Below are 22,663 nucleotides of genomic sequence, written 5' to 3'. Positions count from 1 at the left end.
TGGGGCCATTTTAGTACAGTAAACTCATTGTCATGTTCAAGAAACCAATTTGAAATGATTCGAGCTTTGTGACATGGTGCATTATCCTGCTGGAAGTAGCCATCAGAGGATGGATACATGTTCTCATTCTGTTTACGCCAAATTCGGACTCTACCATTTGAATGTCTCAACAGAAATCGAGACTCATCAGACCAGGCAACATTTTTCCAGTCTTCAACAGTCCAATTTTGGTGAGCTCGTGCAAATTGTAGCCTCTTTTTCCTATTTGAAGTGGAGATGAGTGGTACTCGGTGGGGTCTTCTGCTGTTGTAGCCCATCCGCCTCAAGGTTGTGCGTGTTGTGGCTTCACAAATGCTTTGCTGCATACCTCGGTTGTAACGAGTGGTTATTTCAGTCAACGTTGCTCTTCTATCAGCTTGAATCAGTCGGCCCATTCTCCTCTGACCTCTAGCATCCACAAGGCATTTTTGCCCACAGGACTGCCGCATACTGGATGTTTTTCCCTTTTCACACCATTCTTTGTAAACCCTAGAAATGGTTGTGCGTGAAAATCCCAGTAACTGAGCAGATTGTGAAATACTCAGACCGGCCCGTCTGGCACCAACAACCATGCCACGCTCAAAATTGCTTAAATCACCTTTCTTTCCCATTCTGACATTCAGTTTGGAGTTCAGGAGATTGTCTTGACCAGGACCACCCCCCTAAATGCATTAAAGCAACTGCCATGTGATTGGTTGACTAGATAATTGCATTAATGAGAAATAGAACAGGTGTTCCTAATAATTCTTTAGGTGAGTGTATATTACTGGATAACCCCTTTAAGGAGACAGTAGTGGTTTCAAAGATTTCAGCACAGGTAAAACTTTAGGAAGAGGATGTACTTATAGCATGGCTTTTAAATTCTTTAGAAATAAAATAAGCTCACCGGTATGTGCCGCTGTAGTGGAAGCGTGCTCTCTAAATGTGCTTTGTTGTAATAGAAAATACAGTCAATATTAATAGAAGACAACAGTGGAAATTGTTGTCTGTAAATTAGAAGCGGGAATTTGCATAGAAACTAGATGAAAAGCTTAAAGACAAATGTTGCCTTTTTACAGAGGTTAGCAGAAAATAGAAGCAGATCACTTGTTTGGAAGGATTAGAACAGAAAATACATAACATTTTTCAATAGCTGTTTAATGGAAAAAAAGCTACATAACATCAGTAAGCTTCGGGCCATGGTCGAAATCTCTATAAATGCTTGTATAGACGTCCAAATAATGAACAGCGTTCTCTTCTGATTTTCTCCCAGAAATATAGTCTTATACATAGTATCGTGAAATCCAGCAGAGGAACAGCCTGCCAGATTTCACCTTATCCCGGTATAGCCAGATAATGCCGCGAACCGCCATATCCCCACTTTCCTTGAGAATGCTGGCTTTCTGTCAGACAAAAAGTCGGGTATGCAGGACATTTTGTCTATCCGAAACCGGCATTTATGCGTCCAGATCCCAAGCATTATCCTGCTGTGCCGGATGCAGTGAGCTCTGGCAGGCTGTTCCATTGCCAGAAAAGCCTGCCAGATTTCACAACGCAGATGTGAATGTAGCCTTAAAGGGGTTGTCTCACTTCAGCAAATGGCATTTATCATGTAGACAAAGTTAATACCAGGCACTTACTAATCTATTGTGATTGTCCATATTGTCTCCATTGCTGGCTGGATTCATTTTTCCATCACATTATACACTGCTAATTTCCATGGGTTACAGCCGCCGCTGCAGCACAGATACAAGGTGACTGACCACCAGAGGCCTATGCTTTTTCCTATAGAGTAGTCGCATGGCCTTCACTGCTCATAAACCCTGGCTATTTGCAGTGTCTAATGTAATTGAAAAGCGAATTGAGTCAGCAAAGGAGACCATATGGACAATCACAGTACACTAGTAAGTGCCTTGATTTAAAGGTGTTGTGTCATCTCAAGCATTGGTGGCATATCTCTAGGATAGATAGTGAAGGGGCGCCACTTCCTCTTCAAACAGCTGATCGGTGGTGGTGCTGGGTGTCGGACCCCCACCAATCAGATGTTGATGACCTAATCTGACGATAGACCATCAATGGCAGTACAGTCCTTTAATATTTTGTTGCACAACTTCTTGAGGCAATCACTGCAGTCAAGCGATTTCTGTAACTCTCAATGAGACTCCTGCACCTGTCCACAGGTATTGTGGCCTACTCCTAGTGAGCAAACTGCTTCAGCTGTCTCCGGTTTGCAGGGTGCCTACTCCAGACGACATGTTTCAGCTCCTTCCACAGATGTTCAATAGGATTTAGATCAGGGCTCATAGAAGGCCACTTCAGAATAGTCCAATGCTTTCCTGTTAGCCATTCTTGGATGACTAAGCTTTTGGGTAGCACTTTTCGCTCCAGAATGCCTTGATGGTCTTGGGATTGCATTGGGACCTGCACAGTTTCAAGACACCCTGTTCCAAACACAGCAAAGCAGCCCCAAAACATAACTGAGCCTCCTCCATGTTTCACTGTAGGTACAGTGTTCTTTTCTTTGTATGCTTCCTTTTTGCGTCAGTGAACACAGCGCTGATGTGACTTACCAAAAAGCTCCCGTTTTGTAACATCTGTCCAAAGGGCATTCTCCCAGAAGCTTTCTGGCGTGTCAATATGCATTTTGGCATATTCCAGTTTCGCATTTATTATCATTTTGCTTTCAACAGTGGTTTCTTCCTCGGTCATCTTCCATTAAGTCTACTCTGGTTAAGACAGGGATGGAGCGATCTGACACTAATGTACCTTGACCTTGAAGTTCACCTCTAATTTCTTTGGAAGTTGTTCTGGGCTCTTTGGTCACCCTTCGTATTATCTATCTCTTCAATTTGTCATCAATGTGTGGTCACATCCAGGGAGCTTGGCTACAGTCCGGTATTTTCAATCTTTTCTGGGAGTGCCATCATTTTTGTCCAGGCCGTTTTCATTATTTTTTTTATTATTCTGTTGAATCACAATCCAAAAACAATGTCTGATTTTCATTAGCTGACTTTCAGCAAACTTTTATTTATTATTACTTTAGTCAGTTTCAGGTTATTTCAGTGACCATTGGGGTTTTTTCTTGCTTTAACGGAAGGGTGCCAACAATTTTTGTCCATGTGTGTGTACTTAACACTAGTCTTGAGAGCAAGTTTGAGACCATGCTAGACATCTGTCCGTTTCTATTTGTTCCTGAAGAAAGGTGCAGAGCATTAAAGACTTATACCACCTCTATACCACCGCTTATGGGCGAGATTTATCAAAACTGGCGCAATGGAAAACTGACTTACCGTAGTTGCCCCCAGCAGCCAATCAGACTGATCCTTTCATTTTCCAAAGGAGCTCATAAACATGAAAGGTGGAATCTGATTTGCTGTTATAGGCAACTAAGCTAGTTTCCCCTTGCACCATTTGTGATAAATCTCCACATACTTTGACGCCAGAAGGAAAGGATCAGAGCACAGCGTTAGAAGTGTTAAAATGTAATGTGGTACTTTCCTGTGACTGACTTATGTTTTTCTAATCAATCCACTTGAACATAAGATATGTTTCGGATAATGACAATTGATTCCTTTGTAAAAGACGTGTCAGATCCTTCACTAGCGTCCTCTTTACGTAGCAGTAACAGTGCCTTGAAAAGGGCAGCAATTGTAATTGATTATTATTAAATGCTACCTGTGTGAGGACTGCATTAAATAGCTGCCAGATTGGTTTCCAAACTTGTATTTTTCCTGAATTGTAGGAGAAGGCTGTTTTCATGTAAGTGATGTGTGGGATAGAGATGTATTATCTCCATGGGATTCACGTTCATCAAAAAGTCTTCATGTTGTTTAGTAGGTTTCATCAGGAAGTTTCCTGAAGTCCAGGGTGTTTTACTGCTGTATTATTTTGTAATGTTTAAATCTAGATCATATATGTACCTGCAACATATACACCATCTTTGTGCCACTGGTACACCATTTAAAGTGCACTTGAGCACGTGGTTTGGTAGTGGACTATTGAGTAGAACATTTTTTGGGGGAAAAAAAAATATATGGTATATTTTTCAGTTTCTTTTTGCTTGCACCTTTTTGAAACAAAGGAGATTTCTGAATTCAGGATATTGATGCCCTATCCTCAGGTTAGATAATCAATATCAGATAATTTGGGGGCTCAATCTTGACGCCTCGACCAATCAACTGTAGCATGCAGTCTACTTACTATCTTGATGCAGACTATTTCAGCTGCATCCCATTCAGGTGAATGAGACTATTCAGATTCCCACTCACAAGGCTGTGGCGTTAGTAAGCATAGTTTTGACTCCATCTCCTACTCCAGCAGTTTATCATGCTCCAACTCCTTCATAAATGGCTAATAATTTAGTTATAACAAGTTTACTGTAAAAAAAATGGTAACATCTGGCCTTTTTTTTTTTTTTTTATACTATCATGTAAGTAATCCAAATACTTGGAAAGAATTTAAACCATATTTATTGAAATACAATTTCGATAATTTTCTAAATTCCTGTAAGTAAATATACAATGCACTATGCATTTGATAACTAGAAAGCACTTTTATATACTTAATTTTAAGGAATCTATGAATTTGTTCTCAGACAAAGTTATAAAAGCTATATATGTGTCCTGGAAATGCAGAGAATCATGTGCAGGTCTAAATAGGAATAAAAGAAACGTAACAGGTGTAGCTGCTATAGTCCGTGCTTGTCATAAAAGGGGTTGTCTGGGAATAATTAAGTTTTCATAGGTGCATGTGCAGTACCCCAGAACAGGGTAAACTGCAAAGAGTTAATAGTTATATTATCTGGTTAAGTGAAATGTTTCTTAGGCCTCTTTCACATTGGCGTGTGCGCCCCGTTGCCGTATTGCGGACCGCATTTGCGGATCCGCAATACACGGGTGGCGTTCCATGGGCATTCCGCATCACAGATGCGGACCCATTCACTTGAATGGGTCCGCAAATCCGGAGATGCGGAATGGTGCTGAACGGAACCACTACGGAGTGCTTCCGTGGGGTTTCGTCCCGTACTTCCGTTCCGCAAAAAGATAGAACATGTCCTATCTTTTTCCGGAACGGCCGGATCGCGGACCCATTCAAGTGCGGCTGCCCCACAGACTGTGCTCGTGTATTTCGGCCCGCCAGTGTGAAAGAGGCCTAATTCTTAGGCAATCCCTTTAAAGGGAATGTGTCACCCAAATTTATTTTTCTGCTAGTTAAAACCAGGTAGCAACACATATATCTTTTTTTTTTTCTTTCTGTTTTTATCTATCAACATTTAGAAAGTATTTAGAGAATTGCTTTACAGCAGCCCCATGGAAACAATAGACAGGACTTCTATGGGAGAGTTTTCTAGGCATGCTCTGTGACCTGTGCAGAGGTCATTGTACAAGGAAAAAATAGATACGCTCACATGTTCTTGTTGGATCCCGTGTTAGGCTACTTTCACATTAGCGTTTTTTGCGGATCTGTACAATAATACAACCGCATGCATCCGTCATGAACGGATCCGGTTGTATTATGTCTTCTATAGCCATGTCTGATTCCGTCATGAACACCATTGAAAGTCAATGGGGGACGGATCCGTTTTCTATTGTGCAGGATTGTGTCAGAGAAAACGAAGTTTTTGTTTAAATATAGATATTGACATGAAAAATTTTAAATTCAAATCATTAAAAATGTGGTTAACATAAAAATGTGATTTAATAAAAATTGTGATGTATTTCTTTCTGTGTCCATCCACAGACCCCCACCCCTTAACTGTGCCATCCACAGATTCCGTGTGCCCGCCGCCGCCGTTTTAAAGTTATTAAACATGCCCCCCTCACTCCTAATAGTACCGTATATCCGAATTTCTTCTGTATAATGCCGGCAGGCGGGCCGGGCGGCCGGCGCGTCCCTCAGTGACGTCACTTGTCTGCGCCGCCTGCTTCATTCATAAAGCAGGCGGCGCAGGCACGTGACATCACTAAGGGACGCGCCGGCCGGCTGCCCGGCCTGCCTGCCGGCATTATACAGAAGAAATTCGGATATACGGTACTATTAGGAGTGAGGGGGGCATGTTTAATAACTTTTAATTCAATAATACATTTTATATTAGTATACCGGAGGGAGCGGTGGGGCGGGGCTATAGTACAGTGACCGCACCGCCCCACCGCTATTGCCGGCCCCCAGCTCCTCCTCCCAGTCCCTCCCCCGGCCCCCGCTCCGTACATCGCGCCGGCCTCTGATCAGACGGGAGATGAGCGCTTCCACAATGGAAGCGCTCATCTCCCTGCCGCATATTACACTGCGAGCTGTCGGCCGCCCGGCGCCCCTGTTGCGATGGCGCCCTGTGCGGCCGCACAGCCCGCACACCCCAAAGGCCGGCCCTGAACGAGCCCCCCTCTACGGAGCCTGGCGCCCCCCTTGGGGGGCGCGCCCCACTATTTGAGAAGCACTGCCTTAGGGTAAGTTAACACAGAGCTTTTTGGAGGAGGTTTTGAGATAGATTTCCTGAATGTTTTTCAGGCAAATACAGAAGTGGATTTGAAAGAAATCGGAAATATAAAGGGAAGGACTTGTAATTTTTTTTCCTGCTGGATCAACTTCTAATTTTGAATGACAAATTGAAAATCTGCCTCAAAACCGAAAAAAACCCCTCTTTGAACGTACCCTTATTGTAACCGTTCAAAATCAGCATCTGAACACTGTCATAGAGACTGAGCACAGAGCGGGACATTCACAGAACATGTAGAAAAAAAGATTTGAGAGGCAGCAATTATTATTCTCTGTTTGCAGATGGGTATTTCTTCTCGGCCATTAAACACAATCGCCCTTCACCAAATAAGTGGTTTGCTCCATATCACAGATACATTGAATAGGCAGAAATTGACTATGCAAAGAGAAATTGGAAAATTGCGATCATATGAAATAAGTATTTGTGATCAGGGTTTTGCTTCAGTGATCACATTGAAGGCTTCAGCTGCGATCTTCTGTGCTAAATTGTAGACAAACTGTAATAGTTAGGACAGATTTGCTGGCATTTGCTGGTATCTATTTCTGAAGGCGGTAGAAGATAATAACAAAAAAGTTGGCATAGAAAATTATAGGATGCTGTGAAAATGCTCAATGGATGGTTTAATTATAGGCATTTAGTAGAGATTTTGAACTTGTTAATCATTATCAAAGGAAAAGGATTTTAAGTCAATTGAATATGATGAGGACACAACAATCTTTCTGCCTCGTTCCCTTCTTCTCTTACCATCCGAGAGTTGAAGGCACGGTCTGACTTTAGCCTTTGTGTTTGTTACAAGTTATTCTGCGTCGTGATGAGGATCAACGCCCGGGCTTTGTAAATGGTTGCAACTGTTTGGTCACTCTAGGAATACAAGGGAAGCGTAACAGATTATATTTATTCTACACAGCTACAACAAATACTTATGTTGCCTGAATGCCCCCTAGTTTGTCTGCTGAATCCAGGGTGGAACAAATCCCAAGAGCCTGGTTGGCAGTGCTCCTAAAAGAATTGTTGTTGTTGTTTCTTCCCTGGCTAATAGATCAGCTTCTTCCTTGGCTTTTTCTTATACACCTATATATTCCTTAATTCCAGTGAAATGAAATCTTAAAGGGGTATTCCCATCGCATACAATTGGGGTATATATCGCTAGGCTATGCCCCCATTGTCTGATAGGTGCAGGTCACACCTCTGGACCCTGCACCTACAAGGAGAACAGAGCGGGGAGAGCTGTGGCTGGAGGACCCCAGGTTTACCGGTGTTCGTCCACCACCAAGCACTGCTCCCATACAAGTGAATGGGAGCGCACATGCAGCCCCTGCTGCCATTCATTTCTATGGGGCAGATGGAAATAGCTGAGCCAGCACTCTGTTATTTTCGGTGGCCCCTTTGAAATGAATGGAGGGCCGCTGCGCATGCCCCCACCACCAAATTATTGGAGCCGTATCAGATAATCAAAAGTGGCCATAGTTAGCTAATGGAGTGGTCCTCACTACTCTGTGGGGAGTGTTCTTCAGTACTGTTGTGCAATTAATACGGACAGTTTATCAGATGCTAGAACTACTGGTCTGATTAAGAAGTGGGAGGCGGATGTGATGGGTGACAACTTTGACCCTTCACTGTTTCAACTTGACAACAAAATTCCCGCTTCTCTTCAGCTTGCATTGAATCTTGCCTGACCTGCACAGATCTTGACCTTTATTGAAAATCTTTGATATCAATGGAAACACCATAAATGGACCATTTGTGAGAGTGCCCAAGGTCATTGCCCAGCCTCACTAATGCGCTTGGTGAACAATGAACGTTAATGCTGTAAACATGTTGCGAAATGTGATGGAAAGGTTTCTTAGCAGCAAAATGCCAGATTAAACTCCCTGTTTAACAGCCATGGTTTTTAGAGTAACATGATAACTAACCCATGTTCAAGTGATTACACTCTTTAAGCCATATACTGGCAAATACCTGTTTTACAGAGCATCACCTTTATGGTTGCATAAAACATTATATAGCCTCACTAGTGGCATTAGTTGTCAGTAACCACTCGGCACTCACCACTAATGTTTGTCTATGGAGATTGCATGGCTGTGTGCTTGATTTTATTTATCTGTTTGCAATGGGTGTGTCTGAATCACATAAAGTCAATAATTAATTAGTAGAGGTGTTGGACATGTGGACATGTATCTCTATTTTTCAACTCTGCTAACTATATATATATATATATATATATATATCGGTACAGACCAAAAGTTTGGACACACCTTCTCATTCAAAAAGTTTTCTTTATTTTCATGACTATGAAGGCATCAAAACTATGAATTAACACGTGGAATTATATACATAACAAACAAGTGTGAAACAACTGAAAATATGTCATATTCTAGGTTCTTCAAAGTAGCCACCTTTTGCTTGGATTACTGCTTTGCACACTCTTGGCATTCTCTTGATGAGCTTCAAGAGGTAGTCCCCTGAAATGGTCTTCCAACAGTCTTGAAGGAGTTCCCAGAGATGCTTAGCACTTGTTGGCCCTTTTGCCTTCACTCTGCGGTCCAGCTCACCCCAAACCATCTCGATTGGGTTCAGTCCGGTGACTGTGGAGGCCAGGTCATCTGGCGCAGCACCCCATCACTCTCCTTCATGGTCAAATAGCCCTTACTTTCAAAGTTTTCCCAATTTTTCGGCTGACTGACTGACCTTCATTTCTTAAAGTAATGATGGCCATTCGTTTTTCTTTACTTAGCTGCTTTTTTTCAAGCCATAATACAAATTCTAACAGTCTATTCGTAGGACTATCAGCTGTGTATCCACCTGACTTCTCAGCGCAACTGATGGTCCCAACCCCATTTATAAGGCAAGAAATCCCACTTATTAAACCTGACAGGGCACACCTGTGAAGTGAAAACCATTTCAGGGGACTACCTCTTGAAGCTGATCAAGACAATGCCAAGAGTGTGCAAAGCAGTAATCAAAGCAAAAGGTGGCTACTTTGAAGAACCTAGAATATGACATATTTTCAGTTGTTTCACACTTGTTTGTTATGTATATAATTCCACATGTGTTAATTCATAGTTTTGATGCCTTCAGTGTGAATCTACAATTTTCATAGTCATGAAAATAAAGAAAATGAAAAGGTGTGTCCAAACTTTTGGTCTGTACTGTGTGTGTGTGTGTGTGTGTGTGTGTGTGTATATATATATATATATATATATATATTATTATTATTATTATTATTATTATTATTATTATTATTATTATTTTCTTCACACATACTTTTGGCTATCTACAGCCAGGTCCATAAATATTTGGACATCGACACAATTCTAACATTTTTGGCTCTACAAACCACCATGATGGATTTGAAATAAAACGAACAAGATGTGCTTAACTGCAGACTGTCAGCTTTAATTTGAGAGTATTTACATCCAAATCAGGTGAACGGTGTAGGAATTAAAACAGTTTGCATATGTGCCTCCCACTTGTTAAGGGACCAAAAGGAATGAGACAGAATAATAATCATAAATCAAACTTTCACTTTTTAATACTTGGTTGCAAATCCTTTTCAGTCAATTACAGCCTGAGGTCTGGAACGCATAGACATCACCAGACGCTGGGTTTCATCCCTGGTGATGCTCTGCCAGGCCTCTACTGCAACTGTCTTCAGTTCCTGCTTGTTCTTGGGGTATTTTCCCTTCAGTTTTGTCTTCAGCAAGTGAAATGCATGCTCAATCGGATTCAGGTCAGGTGATTGACCTAGCCATTGCATAAGATTCCACTTCTTTCCCTTAAAAAACTCTTTGGTTGCTTTTGCAGTATGCTTTGCGTCATTGGCCATCTGCACTGTGAAGCGCCGTCCAATGAGTTCTGAACCATTTGGCTGAATATGAGCAGATAATATTGCGCAAAACACTTCAGAATTCATCCTGCTGCTTTTGTCAGCAGTCACATCATCAATAAATACAAGAGAACCAGTTCCATTGGCAGCCATACATGCCCACGCCATGACACTACCACCACCATGCTTCACTGATGAGGTGGTATGCTTAGGATCATGAGCAGTTCCCTTCCCTCTCCATACTCTTCTCTTCCCATCACTCTGGTACAAGTTGATCTTGGTCTCATCTGTCCATAAGATGTTGTTCCAGAACTGTGAAGGCTTTTTTTAGATGTCGTTTGGCAAACTCTAATCTGGCCTTCCTGTTTTTGAGGCTCACCAATGGTCTACATCTTGTGGTGAACCCTCTGTATTTTCTCTGGTGAAGTCTTCTCTTGATTTGTTGACTTTGACACACATACACCTACCTCCGGGAGAGGGTTCTTGATCTGGCCAACTGTTGTGAAGGGTGTTTTCTTCACCAGGCAAAGAATTCTTCGGTCATCCACTACAGTTGTTTTCTGTGGTCTTTTGGTGTTGCTGAGCTCACCGGTACGTTCCTTCTTTTTAAGAATGTTCCAAACAGTTGTTTTGGCCACGCCTAATGTTTTTGCTATCTCTTTGATGGGTTTATTTTGTTTTTAAGCCTCATGATGGCTTGCTTCACTGATGGTGACAGCTCTTTGGATCTCATCTTGAGAGTTGACAGCAACAGATTCCAAATGCAAATAGCACACTTGAAATTAACTCTGGACCTTTTATCTGGGATAATGAGGGAATAACTCACACCTGACCATGGAACAGCTGAGAAGCCAATTGCCCCATTACTTTTAGTCCCTTAACAAGTGGGAGGCACATATCCAAACTGCTGTAATTCCTACACCGTTCACCTGATTTGGATGTAAATAGCCTCAAATTAAAGCTGACAGTCTGCAGTTAAAGCACATCTTGTTTGTTTCATTTCAAATCCATTGTGGTGGTGTATAGAGCCAAAAATTTTAGAATTGTCGATGTCCCAATATTTATGGACCTGACTGTACATAGGTACATTGGGAATTAGAAGCATTCCCTTTTTTTCTGCCCACATACTTGTCAGTACCTTTGGCCCTGATTTATCATTCCTCCAGAATGCTTGATTCAAAAGGTTGCAACATAGGGCTTTTGTGACTTTTTGCATTTATACATAGAGATGGCCAGTTCGCAGTGTTCGCCAGCGAACACATGCGATCTGCCATCTTAACTGACAAGTCCGGCAAGGCACAGGTAAGTCCTTACCTGTGCCTGTGCGCGAGCCGGTCTGAAATGAAATGCGGTCTCCGGGAGCAGGCAGTTCCGAGACTTACCTGTGCCTCGCCGGACTTGTCATTTAAGATGGCAGATCGCATGTGTTCGCTTATTCACCACTCACTCCAGCTGTGTAAAGTGGTTATGGTTAGCTATGTTAATGAGTTTCACTACAGATTTATCATTGAGTCACAATCTCACTCCAGTAGGAGGGTCGAGTAGGAAAACTGGAGTAGCTTTTATAGACAAAAGTGTTTGTTTCATCCCTAAACCTATCAAGTAACCTGTGACTTTTGATAAATGTGGTATAAAGTAAAGGGCCCTATACGCAGGCCTACAATTGAACAGATCATCGCTAGGGATGAGCGAACATGAACTTCACTGGGTTAGGGGTTCGGGTGGGTTGGGAAAACGGAATATAACGGAATATTCATAGTCAGAATGCAAAACAGAATCCTTTAAGAGGCAATCCATGATAATAGAAGTCAATGGCCAAGCATGACAGATCCGTCTGGTTTCTGTTATGCAGGACTTTGTTTTCTGTTCTGCATAACAGAAACCAGACGGATCCGTTATGCTTGCCCATAGACTTCTATTATGACGTATCAAAACGGGTTGCCTCTTAAAGGATTCTGTTTTGCATTGTGACTATGAATATTCTGTTATTTTCCGTTTTATCAACCCACCCGAACACCGAACCCGGTGAAGTTCAGGTTTGCTCATCCCTAATAATTACTTGTAATGCTGGTTAGCCGATTACCCAATGAAGGAGCAAAATGCTTGTTCATCCGGTAATTGTATCTTTTGTGCAGCACAAAAGATCATTGTTTCTCACTGGTAAACATAATCTGCTGCTGGGAAACAATGAGACAGTATGGGGAAGAACGATGGCATTAGTGATCGCTCCTCCCCATACTCTGGAGGAGATAGGCATATGTAAATGCATCCGTCTCCTCCACTAGCAATCTGCTAGATCGTCATCTCGTGTAAATGGACCATAAGCCAACGTAGTCGACTGCAAAACTGACTTGAGATATTCCCCTCATGATAAATTCCCCCCCCCATTGGGTATTCCTTAGAAGTATTCTGCTTGGTTATGCCCATAATAGTCATTAATATATTTTATCTTTCTTTAAGGTACATGATGCTCATTGATGGTAAAAATGAAGTATATATGATTGACCGTGACAACTCTGTGTTTCATGTTTCTAAACTTGAATTTCCATTTCGGAAAGATCCCAGAGTCCACTTGACCAACACACTTCTGGATGGGGTAAGACCTTAAACAAAACCTATTTTATTCTTTTATGTCTTTTTGTAAAATTGTTCACAGGAAGAATGTACTGTCCTCGGGTAACAAGGAGTCAGACTAAGGCTCCATTCAGACGTCCGTTTGAATGGTCCGGATCCGATTCATTTTCAATGTAGCCGGAAAAGATGCGGACAGCACATAGTGTGCTGTCCGCATCCGCACTTCCGTTCCGCGACTCCACACTTCCGGTCCGCGGCTTCGCCCAAAAACAGAACATGTCCTATTCTTGTCCGCAATAGCGGACAGGAATAGGCATTTTCTATTATAGTGCCGACCATGTGCACATGGCCGGTGTCACATGCCGGTGCCCTAAGTCCAGCAATAGATTTCCAGAATAAGACTGCTACAATCAGTGTATTTATGTAGGGCTGTCATTTTTTGCAACCGACTGTGAATGATGTAACTGTGGCATCCAGGGTTATATTTTCTGTAAGCGTGATTAGGGGTGCTAGTGGCCGTGGCCATCTGTCCTTGTTGAAGATTCTATGTCATGTATAGGTTTGAAAACTTGCTTCTGTCAATAATTTATTAACGGATTATGTTGGTCTCTCGGTGACAGTTCTAGAAAGGAATTATATCCGACACTGAAGTTTATGGTAGTCTAAAAGAAGCCACTTTGCTGAGGCCCGTTTTTCTATCACAAGTCCTGCTTTTATGAATTATTTGTGATTCTCTTCATGCCATTTAAATGTGTTCTTGAGTCATTACTTTGAGAAAGCAGTGTTCCTTCTACTGAATATTTTAAAGGCTTCCTTTCACATTAACTTGCAGTGTCTTATGATTTTCTGCAGTTTAAATTAAAATGACTGAAGTCCCGGCTTCTTTAATTTGTTCACCCAAGTTTTGCCGTTTTCCTTTTGAAACCCTCCTGCAAGCGACTTAGTAGGTCAGCCTCTGAAGAAGTGGACATCCTTACAACTTCAACCGTTGAGACTATGACAAGTTGTAACTCAAGGCGGTGGATCTTAATGAGGCGTTGCAGGAATTGGGGATGTTTTGCCTTTATCATCTGACTGGCAATATTTAACTTTGAAGTTTGTGATGCTATAGTCTGCTTGCTTCTGTTGTATACGTTTATATGGGGTTAATGCAAATGTGATAATGCTATTCAAAAATTCTTAGATTTTCTGTTCTAAATAGGATTTTGATAAAGACAGTTTCGGCTGTATTTCATGTACAATGAAAGAGCGAGTAACCTTTTTTTTTTTTACTTGTAAAATTAAACTTTATAGACCAGCGGTCAGCAACCTTCAGCACTCCATCTGCTGTGAAACTACAACTCCCAGCATACCAACTTACTTGGCTCTTCTTGTAGCTCCCATAGAAGTGAAAGGAGGATTCTGGGAGTTGTAGTTTCAGAACAGCTGGAGTGCCGGAGGTTGCTGATCCCTGTTATAGACCATATCATGATTATGAAATGATAATTTCTTCTTCACAAGTGAACCCAGTAATATGAGTATTTGTATGTTAAACCCATTCCTCCCTGTGATGTATGTGGAAGTGATCAATTTCTGATCAGTTCTGTTTTAAATGGCTCCTTCTAAAAAAAATAATACATAAATAAAAACAAAAAACACAACATATCTTTTAAACTGCTCAGCATTGTGTAAACACATAAGAGATATGCTCACCTCGCTAATCCCAGTTCCAAGGCTATCTATTCTCCTGCCACTCTCTGTTTCCTGCTGCAGTCTGTGTCTTGACACAGAGACAACTGACCGCTGCAGCCAACCAGTTACTGTAGCATTACAGTAACTGTACTTCAGTCGTTGATCACAAAAGCAAATGTCCAGGTAAACAATTGAGTGCTCTTAGGCACATCTTTAGTTGGTCAAAGAATACTGACAGCAGTTGTATTGCCTGCTCCACTGCTTCCTAGTACTGTCATCAACTCCTGAAACGTCTCGGGACTGCTGCAAGTCCCTGCTAAAGAGAGGACCCCTTGTGCCCAAATGAATAGTTGAGACTTGAGAGGCATCAATTTTAAATTGTATCTAAATGTAGGGCTATAAGTTACTGAAGATTAGATACCTGTACTACTGTGGTTACCATATCTAGATACATGTGAGGTACAGGGCTGGTTCTAGCTTTGTTAGAAAGGTATTGTCATGTACTGTATGATGTCTTTGTTTTTATGTTTTACATTAGTCATCGGATAACCCCTTTAAGTGGTTGACAGCTAACTCTGCATGACTAAGCATAAAAAAAGTCTAACCCCTTCCCGACTGCCCCACATAAAAATAAGTCAGTGGTTGGGCATTTAAAAAATGGCACCTGTAGTTATGTTCACCATCGGCGGTAATTCCGGTCGCAAACTTTGAACTCTTCAGATGTCATGGTCAAACATGACCACGGCGTCTGAATCGGGTAAAACCCGGAAACACTTGCTTCTGGGTGTTCTCCGGCTACCCCCTTACCCCCCCCCCCCCCCTCTTTCCCGGAGGATTGCACTGTGCAGCAGCCACGGTCCACCTGTGGGAGTGGAGGCTGCTGCACATTATTTCCTATAATCACCAAAGACTCCAATACTAATGCATTGAAATCTATGAAAGAAGTAATGTAATGATTGCGTATTATAGTTTCCTATGCAAAATATATTTAAAAAAAAAGTAAAAAAAATAAATAAAATTCAAATCACCCTCTTTCCCCAAAATAAAAAAAAAACTGCTAAAAATTACACATCCACATCATGGCTATTGCCGTGTGCGAAAACGCCTGTACTGTTCAAATATAAAAATACACTCACCTAAAGAATTATTAGGAACACCATAGTAACACGGTATTGGACCCCCTTTTGCCTTCAGAACTGCCTTAATTCTACGTGGCATTGATTCAACAACTTGCTGATAGCATTCTTTAGAAATGTTGGCCCATATTGATAGGATAGCATCTTGCAGTTGATGGAGATTTGAGGGATGCACATCCAGGGCACGAAGCTCCCGTTCCACCACATCCCAAAGATGCTCTATTGGGTTGAGATCTGGTGACTGTGGGGGCCATTTTAGTACAATGAACTCATTGTCATGTTCAAGAAACCAATTTGAAATGATTCGAGCTTTGTGACATGGTGCATTATCTTGCTGGAAGTAGCCATCAGAGGATGGGTACATGGTGGTCATGAAGGGATGGACATGATCAGAAACAATGCTCAGGTAGCCCGTGGCATTTAAACGATGCCCAATTGGCACTAAGAGGCCTAAAGTGTGCCCAGAAAACATCCCCCCACACCATTACACCACCACCAGCCTGCACAGTGGTAACAAGGCATGATGGATACAAGTTCTCATTCTGTTTACGCCAAATTCGGACTCTACCATTTGAATGTCTCAACAGAAATCGAGACTCATCAGACCAGGCAACATTTTTCCAGTCTTCAACAGTCCAATTTTGGTGAGCTCGTGCAAATTGTAGCCTCTTTTTCCTATTTGTAGTGGAGATGAGTGGTACCCGGTGGGGTCTTCTGCTGTTGTAGCCCATCCGCCTCAAGGTTGTGCGTGTTGTGGCTTCACAAATGCTTTGCTGCATACCTCGGTTGTAACGAGTGGTTATTTCAGTCAACGTTGCTCTTCTATCAGCTTGAATCAGTCGGCCCATTCTGCTCTGACCTCTAGCATCCACCAGGCATTTTTGCCCACAGGATTGTCGCATACTGGATGTTTTTCCTTTTTCACACCATTCTTTGTAAACCCTAGAAATGGTTGTGCGTGAAAATCCCAGTAACTGAGCAGATTGTGAAATACTCAGACCGGCCCGTCTGGCACCAACAACCTTGCCACGCTCAAAATTGCTTAAATCACCTTTCTTTCCCATTCTGACATTCAGTTTGGAGTTCAGGAGATTGTCTTGACCAGGACCCCACCCCTAAATGCATTGAAGCAACTGCCATGTGATTGGTTGACTAGATAATTGCATTAATGAGAAATAGAACAGGTGTTCCTAATAATTCTTTAGGTGAGTGTATTTATCCCATATGGAAATGGAAAAATGGAGAAAAAAGGCTGATTTGCAGTTTCTTGGTTATTTCTCCCTAAAAAAAATATATATCAAAAACGGTTAAAATTTTATAGGGGTCAGAATATGGCGACTAAAAGAAAAGGGGGAAAAAAAACAACAACAACATTTTTTCATTAAATAAATATGCTGGGGCTGCTTGTCAGACCCCCTCCCATTGTCACCATACCCCTTTTTGAAAAAGTCACGAGGGCGGTGGAGAAATGCTACTTGCACAAAAATGTTTGTGCAAGTGACATTAAAGGTGGTTATCTCATCATGGACAGTGGGGGCATATCACTAGGCCCCATAGAAAATGAATAGAGGGCGGTTGCGCATGCGCAGTGCGCCCTCCTTCACTTGCGGGGCTCCATGCTCGATACAGGTGCGGGTCCCAGCGGTGGGACCCGCACCTATTAGACAATGGGGGCATATCCTAGCGATATCCCCCCCATTGTCCATGATGAGACAACCCCTTTAAAGTCGCAAGCACAGCATTTAAGACTTTTTTTTACGCAAGTTGGCATGGGAGGGGGGGGGGGGGGGGGGGGGGAGAGAGTCGGTGATGAATTTCCATATGTGTTTGATATAACTGTAATTGCACTGACCCAGAGAATAAAAGTTATGTTATTTATGCTGAAAAATTAACGCTGCACAATTTATAATGTAAAAACTCAGTATTGCTATTTTTTCCCCCCTCCCTCCCCAGAAAGAGTAAATAAAAGTTAATCAGAAAGTTATGTACCCCAAAAATGTTGGCATTAAAAACTAAACTTGGCCTGCAAAAAACAAGCCCACATAATGCCACATCGACCGAAAAAAAAAAAAAAAAAAAGTTATAACTCAAGGAAGGCGACGAAAAGTGAAGAAAAAAAACTAAGGGCCAAAACAGGCTGGTCTCTAAGGCGTTAAATTAGTAAATTGCATGTTATGCTATATATCATTCTGTTCAGCTTCTCCTGCTCTATAACATGCAGGCTGTGCAGCATTTTAATGGTGACAGGTTCCATTTAAATAAAGTAAAATTACTAAAATGTGTATGTGGTTAGGGGATTGCTATTGGGAGATTATTTTTTTGCAGTGGAATACTCCTTTAACCGCGCAAGTGTTTGTTAGTTGCACACTAGATATCCTTGCGTGGTGGGCCCGATCACATTTGAACAGCTATGTTATACACCAGCTATATGTTTGTTTGTGTAGCTTATCTCCTCTAATGTGACAGGGTCACAGTGCCCACTTTGCTTGCTTTGGTGTAGGCGTTTAATCACTCTCTGTCTGCATAGTTATTGCCTCTGGAGCATAATTCACTTGAATCATAGTGCTTATACCAAGATATGCTAGAGTTTAAATGACAATAAATATGTTACCAATTCCTGCTTCCTCCAGCTCTGAGGATTGGAGAAAAAACTGTGCATGACACCTCTAAAGCTTTGCCATATATATTACTTAATTGTGGCCGCACTGTGGACCATCTAATGTATATAGAGGTATCCCAACTTTCTCCCATTAGAAGATGGTGGTTGTTAGGATTGGTATATGTGTATAGATAGTTGTTGTTGTTGTTGGCAAAACAACAACTATCAGAACTCCTATGGCCAGTAGTGAAGAGCACATTAGTTGAAATTCAATTTGGAAGAGATTCAGCCCAATTGGTCAAGTAATTCAAAGTCGGTCCTTTGCTGCAGCAGAGCAGTTGACCATGCCCATGCTAGGGACACATGAGAACCAGTGCGTAGGACCGTAGCTGCCGGTAGTAGGAAACCTGAGTTCACAATTCAGTTATTTGTTAAGTAATTTCCACCAGTTATTGTGAACCAAAACCAGTAGCGAAGCCTACTCAGAGATCAGGTGTAATGGAAAGATTTGCACCTATTCTTTGTTTTTGACCCACTCCTGTTTTTGGCTCGAAATAACTGATGGAAAAAACTGACCAAATAACTGAACTGTGAACTTGTTCTAAGTATCAATCTTTCCATAACAAAGGCAGGCTGTCAAAAGTTACTTATTCCCGGACAACCCCATTAATGCTGTCTTCCTGTTCTGTCTAGTAGTTCCGAGATGACTGGAGGCATGCACAGTAGTGAACTTCGTCCTCCGGTCTTCACTACTGAGCATGTGCAGCACAGTTTCAGGCACTGTAACTAAAGTCCTTAGAGCAACGTGAAGACACCTAGTATAAGGGGAGAGGTGAGAACTGATTTTCTATTACCACTAGAACACCCTGCATATGACTGTTTATAGTATAAGCGCATGGGAGAACACAGGAGAGGTCAGAATGGATTTTCTGTCACCACTAGAACACCCTGCTTATCACTGTTTATAGTAAAGGACATGAGAGAACACAGCAGAGGTGAGAACTGATTATCTATCACTACTAGTGTTGAGCGAACTTCTGTTTCCAGGACGTCCCTCCATGACAGTACCCACTGGAGGATGTCCTATTGGATCTCTGTAGGGACAGGAAGCGTGAGAGGTTAAAAGGCCCCTCCCCTACCCTCCCACCAGTGTTCTTCCTGTCCCTACAGGGATAGGAGCAGTGAGTGGATCCCTGCTTAAAGTAGGGAGCAAACACTAGGCCGAGGCTGGTCGGGGGGCTCTTGCCTCTCCTCTTCAGCCTCCGTGGGGCCTAAAAGCCAGCACCCCTCTGGGAGGGGTCCCCTAGCTTGTCCGGTACCTTTTTTTCCTGAGCAGGCCGCAGGTACCCGGACGCTGAGCGGCTTCTCCGACGGAGCTCTGCGCTCAGCAGCGGCTCCGCCCTCCTCGATGATGCGATCGGCGTCTCTTCCTGATGACCCGGAAGTGACGCATCCAAGATGGCGGCGCGCATACATGCTGGAGGCCTCGGTTTGGGGCCTCGCATGTGGGGTTGATTTTTCTATGGAAGAGTCCCCCAGAAGAGGAGGCGGTCCCGGCGGCGATGAGGGGAGGGCCTGTAAGGTAGGAACCTTATTTAAATGCTATGATGTATGCTTATGTGGCGGTTGCATCATGGAGGGCCAAGGTGTGAGCAAGCTAGATGCGGTAGCTGACCCCCTCGTCCAGAGTAATGTAAGTAGTATCCGGCTGGCAGGTGTATAGTTCCCCCTAGGCTGGTTTTTATATCTCCTTCTCCCCCTATTAAGGTGGAAAAAGAGGCGGGACATAGACCGCATGGAGACACCAAGAAAAAAGCTAAGAAGTGTGCGACATGCACAAAAAAGCTGTCTGAGTCGTATAAAAAGGCCCTCTGCATGGATTGCTTAGCAAGGATCCTGAAGGAAGAACAACCATCCTTCCTGGAAGAGCTGAGAACCATCGTCAGGGAGGAAGTACAGGCGGCCGGAATGAATCAGCCCCCTTCTCTTCCAGTTCCCGCTTCCCCTCCGTCCAAGCGTACCAGGGTACACTTAGTATCGGATTCAGAGGAAGAAACCGGGTACCCTTCAGACGATCGGGAGGATCAGATCCCCCCTTCGATGTCAGAGGAGCCAAGGAAATACCTGTTTTCCTCGGATCAGCTGGACTCGCTCCTTACTGCAGTAAGGCAGACCATGGCAGTGGAGGAGGAGGAGCCGAAACGTTCTATACAGGACGAGATGTTCGGCGGATTAAGGGCCAGGAAAAGAAAGATTTTCCCGGTGAATTCTTACCTTCAAGATCTGATCAAAGAGGAATGGGAAGAAGGTGACAAAAAGCTCTATATTCCCAGGGAATTCAAGAGCAGACTGGCCTTCAATCCAGAGGAGACTAAACTTTGGGATGAAATTCCAAAAGTCGACATCCAGGTGGCCAAGGTGGTGAAGAAGACATCTATTCCATTTGAGGATTCTTCACAATTAAAAGACCCCATGGACCGGAAAATGTATGGAGTCCTGAAGAAGGCCTGGGAATCCTCAGCGGCCACTATTAATGCTAACATTTCAGCAACCTCAGTGGTTTGAGCTATGTGCTTATGGCTGGAGCAACTGGAGGAGCATCTCAAGATGAAAACCTCCAGGGAGGAAATTCTTGAGTCCTTACCCTTATTAAAATTTGCTGCATCCTTCATGGCGGATGCCTCAGCAGAGTCCATTCGTTTCGCTGCCAGGAACGACGCTCTTACGAATACTGCAAGACGGGCCCTCTGGCTCAAATCCTGGACAGGAGACATTGCCTCTAAAAACAAATTATGCGCAATTCCCTTCACCGGAACATACCTTTTCGGCCAGGTCCTCGATTCCATTCTGGAAAGCGCAGCCGATAAAAAGAAAGGGTTTCCGGAGGGAAAAGCAAAAAAGCCTGTGCAGCCCTTTCGTAAGACCTCCAAACAGTATACACCCTCAGAGAGAGGGAAAGGTAAAACAGGTAGATGGAGCTACCCTAAAGGAGGGAGAGGTAGGGGGTTCCTCTTCAATCCCAACTCAGGCCCAAGTAAGCAATGACATCAGGCCAGTAGGGGGCAGGCTCCGCTTATTTTGGGAATCCTGGACTCGGATTACCCAAAACCAGTGGATCCTAAAAACCATCCGAGAAGGGGTAAAATTAGATTTCCGTGGTCCTCCCCCGGAAAGATTCCTGGTTACAAAAGTCCATTCAGTGAGTCAGCAGAATCAATTAGGTCTGGACGTGCAGAAGCTACTAAAATTAAATGCTATCGTCCAGGTTCCGGAAAATCAGAAATTTCTAGGTCATTACTCAAGTCTCTTTCTAATAAAGAAACCAGACGGATCCTTCAGGACAATTATCAATTTGAAGTCCCTGAACAAATCATTAACCTATCACAAATTCAAAATGGAATCCATAAAGTCGGCAATTCCGTTGATTTCAGAGGGAGACCTTCTATGCACCTTGGACCTGAAGGATGCGTATTACCACATCCCGATTCACCCCCTACACCAGAAATATCTCAGGTTTGCAGTCATTCAGGAGGGGACGGTTCTTCATTATCAATTCCAGTGTCTCCCCTTTGGAATCTCTTCAGCCCCTCGAATCTTTACAAAAGTCATCACGGAAATTGTGGCGCATTTGAGAAAGCAGCAAATAAGGATTGTTCCATATTTGGACGATTTTCTTCTTATAGCCAACACAAAACAAGATCTAGAGGGCAGTATTCATCAGACCTTAGCCCTCTTCAAGGATCTAGGTTGGGTGATAAATTACCCCAAATCCGACCTGGTACCAAACACCAAAAAACAGTTCTTAGGGGTTCTCTTGGACACAGAAAGTCAGTTCTCCTTCCTTCCAGAATCCAAACAGGAGACGATAAGGAGAAAGATTTTGACCTTCCAGAAACAGAAGGGTCATACTTTAAGGGAGGCAATGAAGATCCTTGGCCTAATGACTTCATGCATCTCAGTGATCCCGTGGGCCCAGTTCCATTCCAGGGGCCTACAGTCCGCAGTGCTGGCAGCTTGGGACAGGGATCATCAGTCCTTGGACTCGAAGGTAACACTTACAAAGCGGTGTCTAGATTCTCTATCCTGGTGGACCAATCCCGGAAACCTAAAGAAGGGGGTTGCCTGGAACCTTTCTCCTTCTATAATCATCACCACGGATGCAAGCCAGTGGGGTTGGGGGGCCCATCTGGAAGGACATGTCTTCCAGGGCAAATGGTCCACCCTGGACAGCCGCAGATCATCAAACTACAGGGAGCTGAAGGCGGTATGGAAGACACTAATGTCAGCCGAATATATTCTCTCCAACCACCACATCAGAGTGCTGTCAGACAACATAACCACCGTAT

The 22,663-nt window shown here is 43.1% G+C and overlaps 1 protein-coding gene across 1 annotated transcript in view; it reads left to right on the top strand.

Moving 5' to 3' along the window:
- RNGTT (RNA guanylyltransferase and 5'-phosphatase) overlaps positions 1-22,663 on the top strand; it is a 420,910-nt gene that overhangs the window by 105,334 nt on the left and 292,913 nt on the right. Inside the window, exon 9 of the mRNA XM_040428751.1 lies at positions 12,798-12,933. Coding sequence (XP_040284685.1) covers positions 12,798-12,933 — 136 coding nt within the window. The remainder of the gene's footprint in view (positions 1-12,797; positions 12,934-22,663) is intronic.

This window comes from Bufo bufo, chromosome 4 (assembly GCF_905171765.1).
Source record: "Bufo bufo chromosome 4, aBufBuf1.1, whole genome shotgun sequence".
Classification (NCBI taxonomy): Eukaryota; Metazoa; Chordata; class Amphibia; order Anura; family Bufonidae; genus Bufo; species Bufo bufo.
The sequence above is the reverse complement of the archived record's forward strand: the minus strand, read 5'-3'. Positions and strand labels throughout refer to the sequence as shown.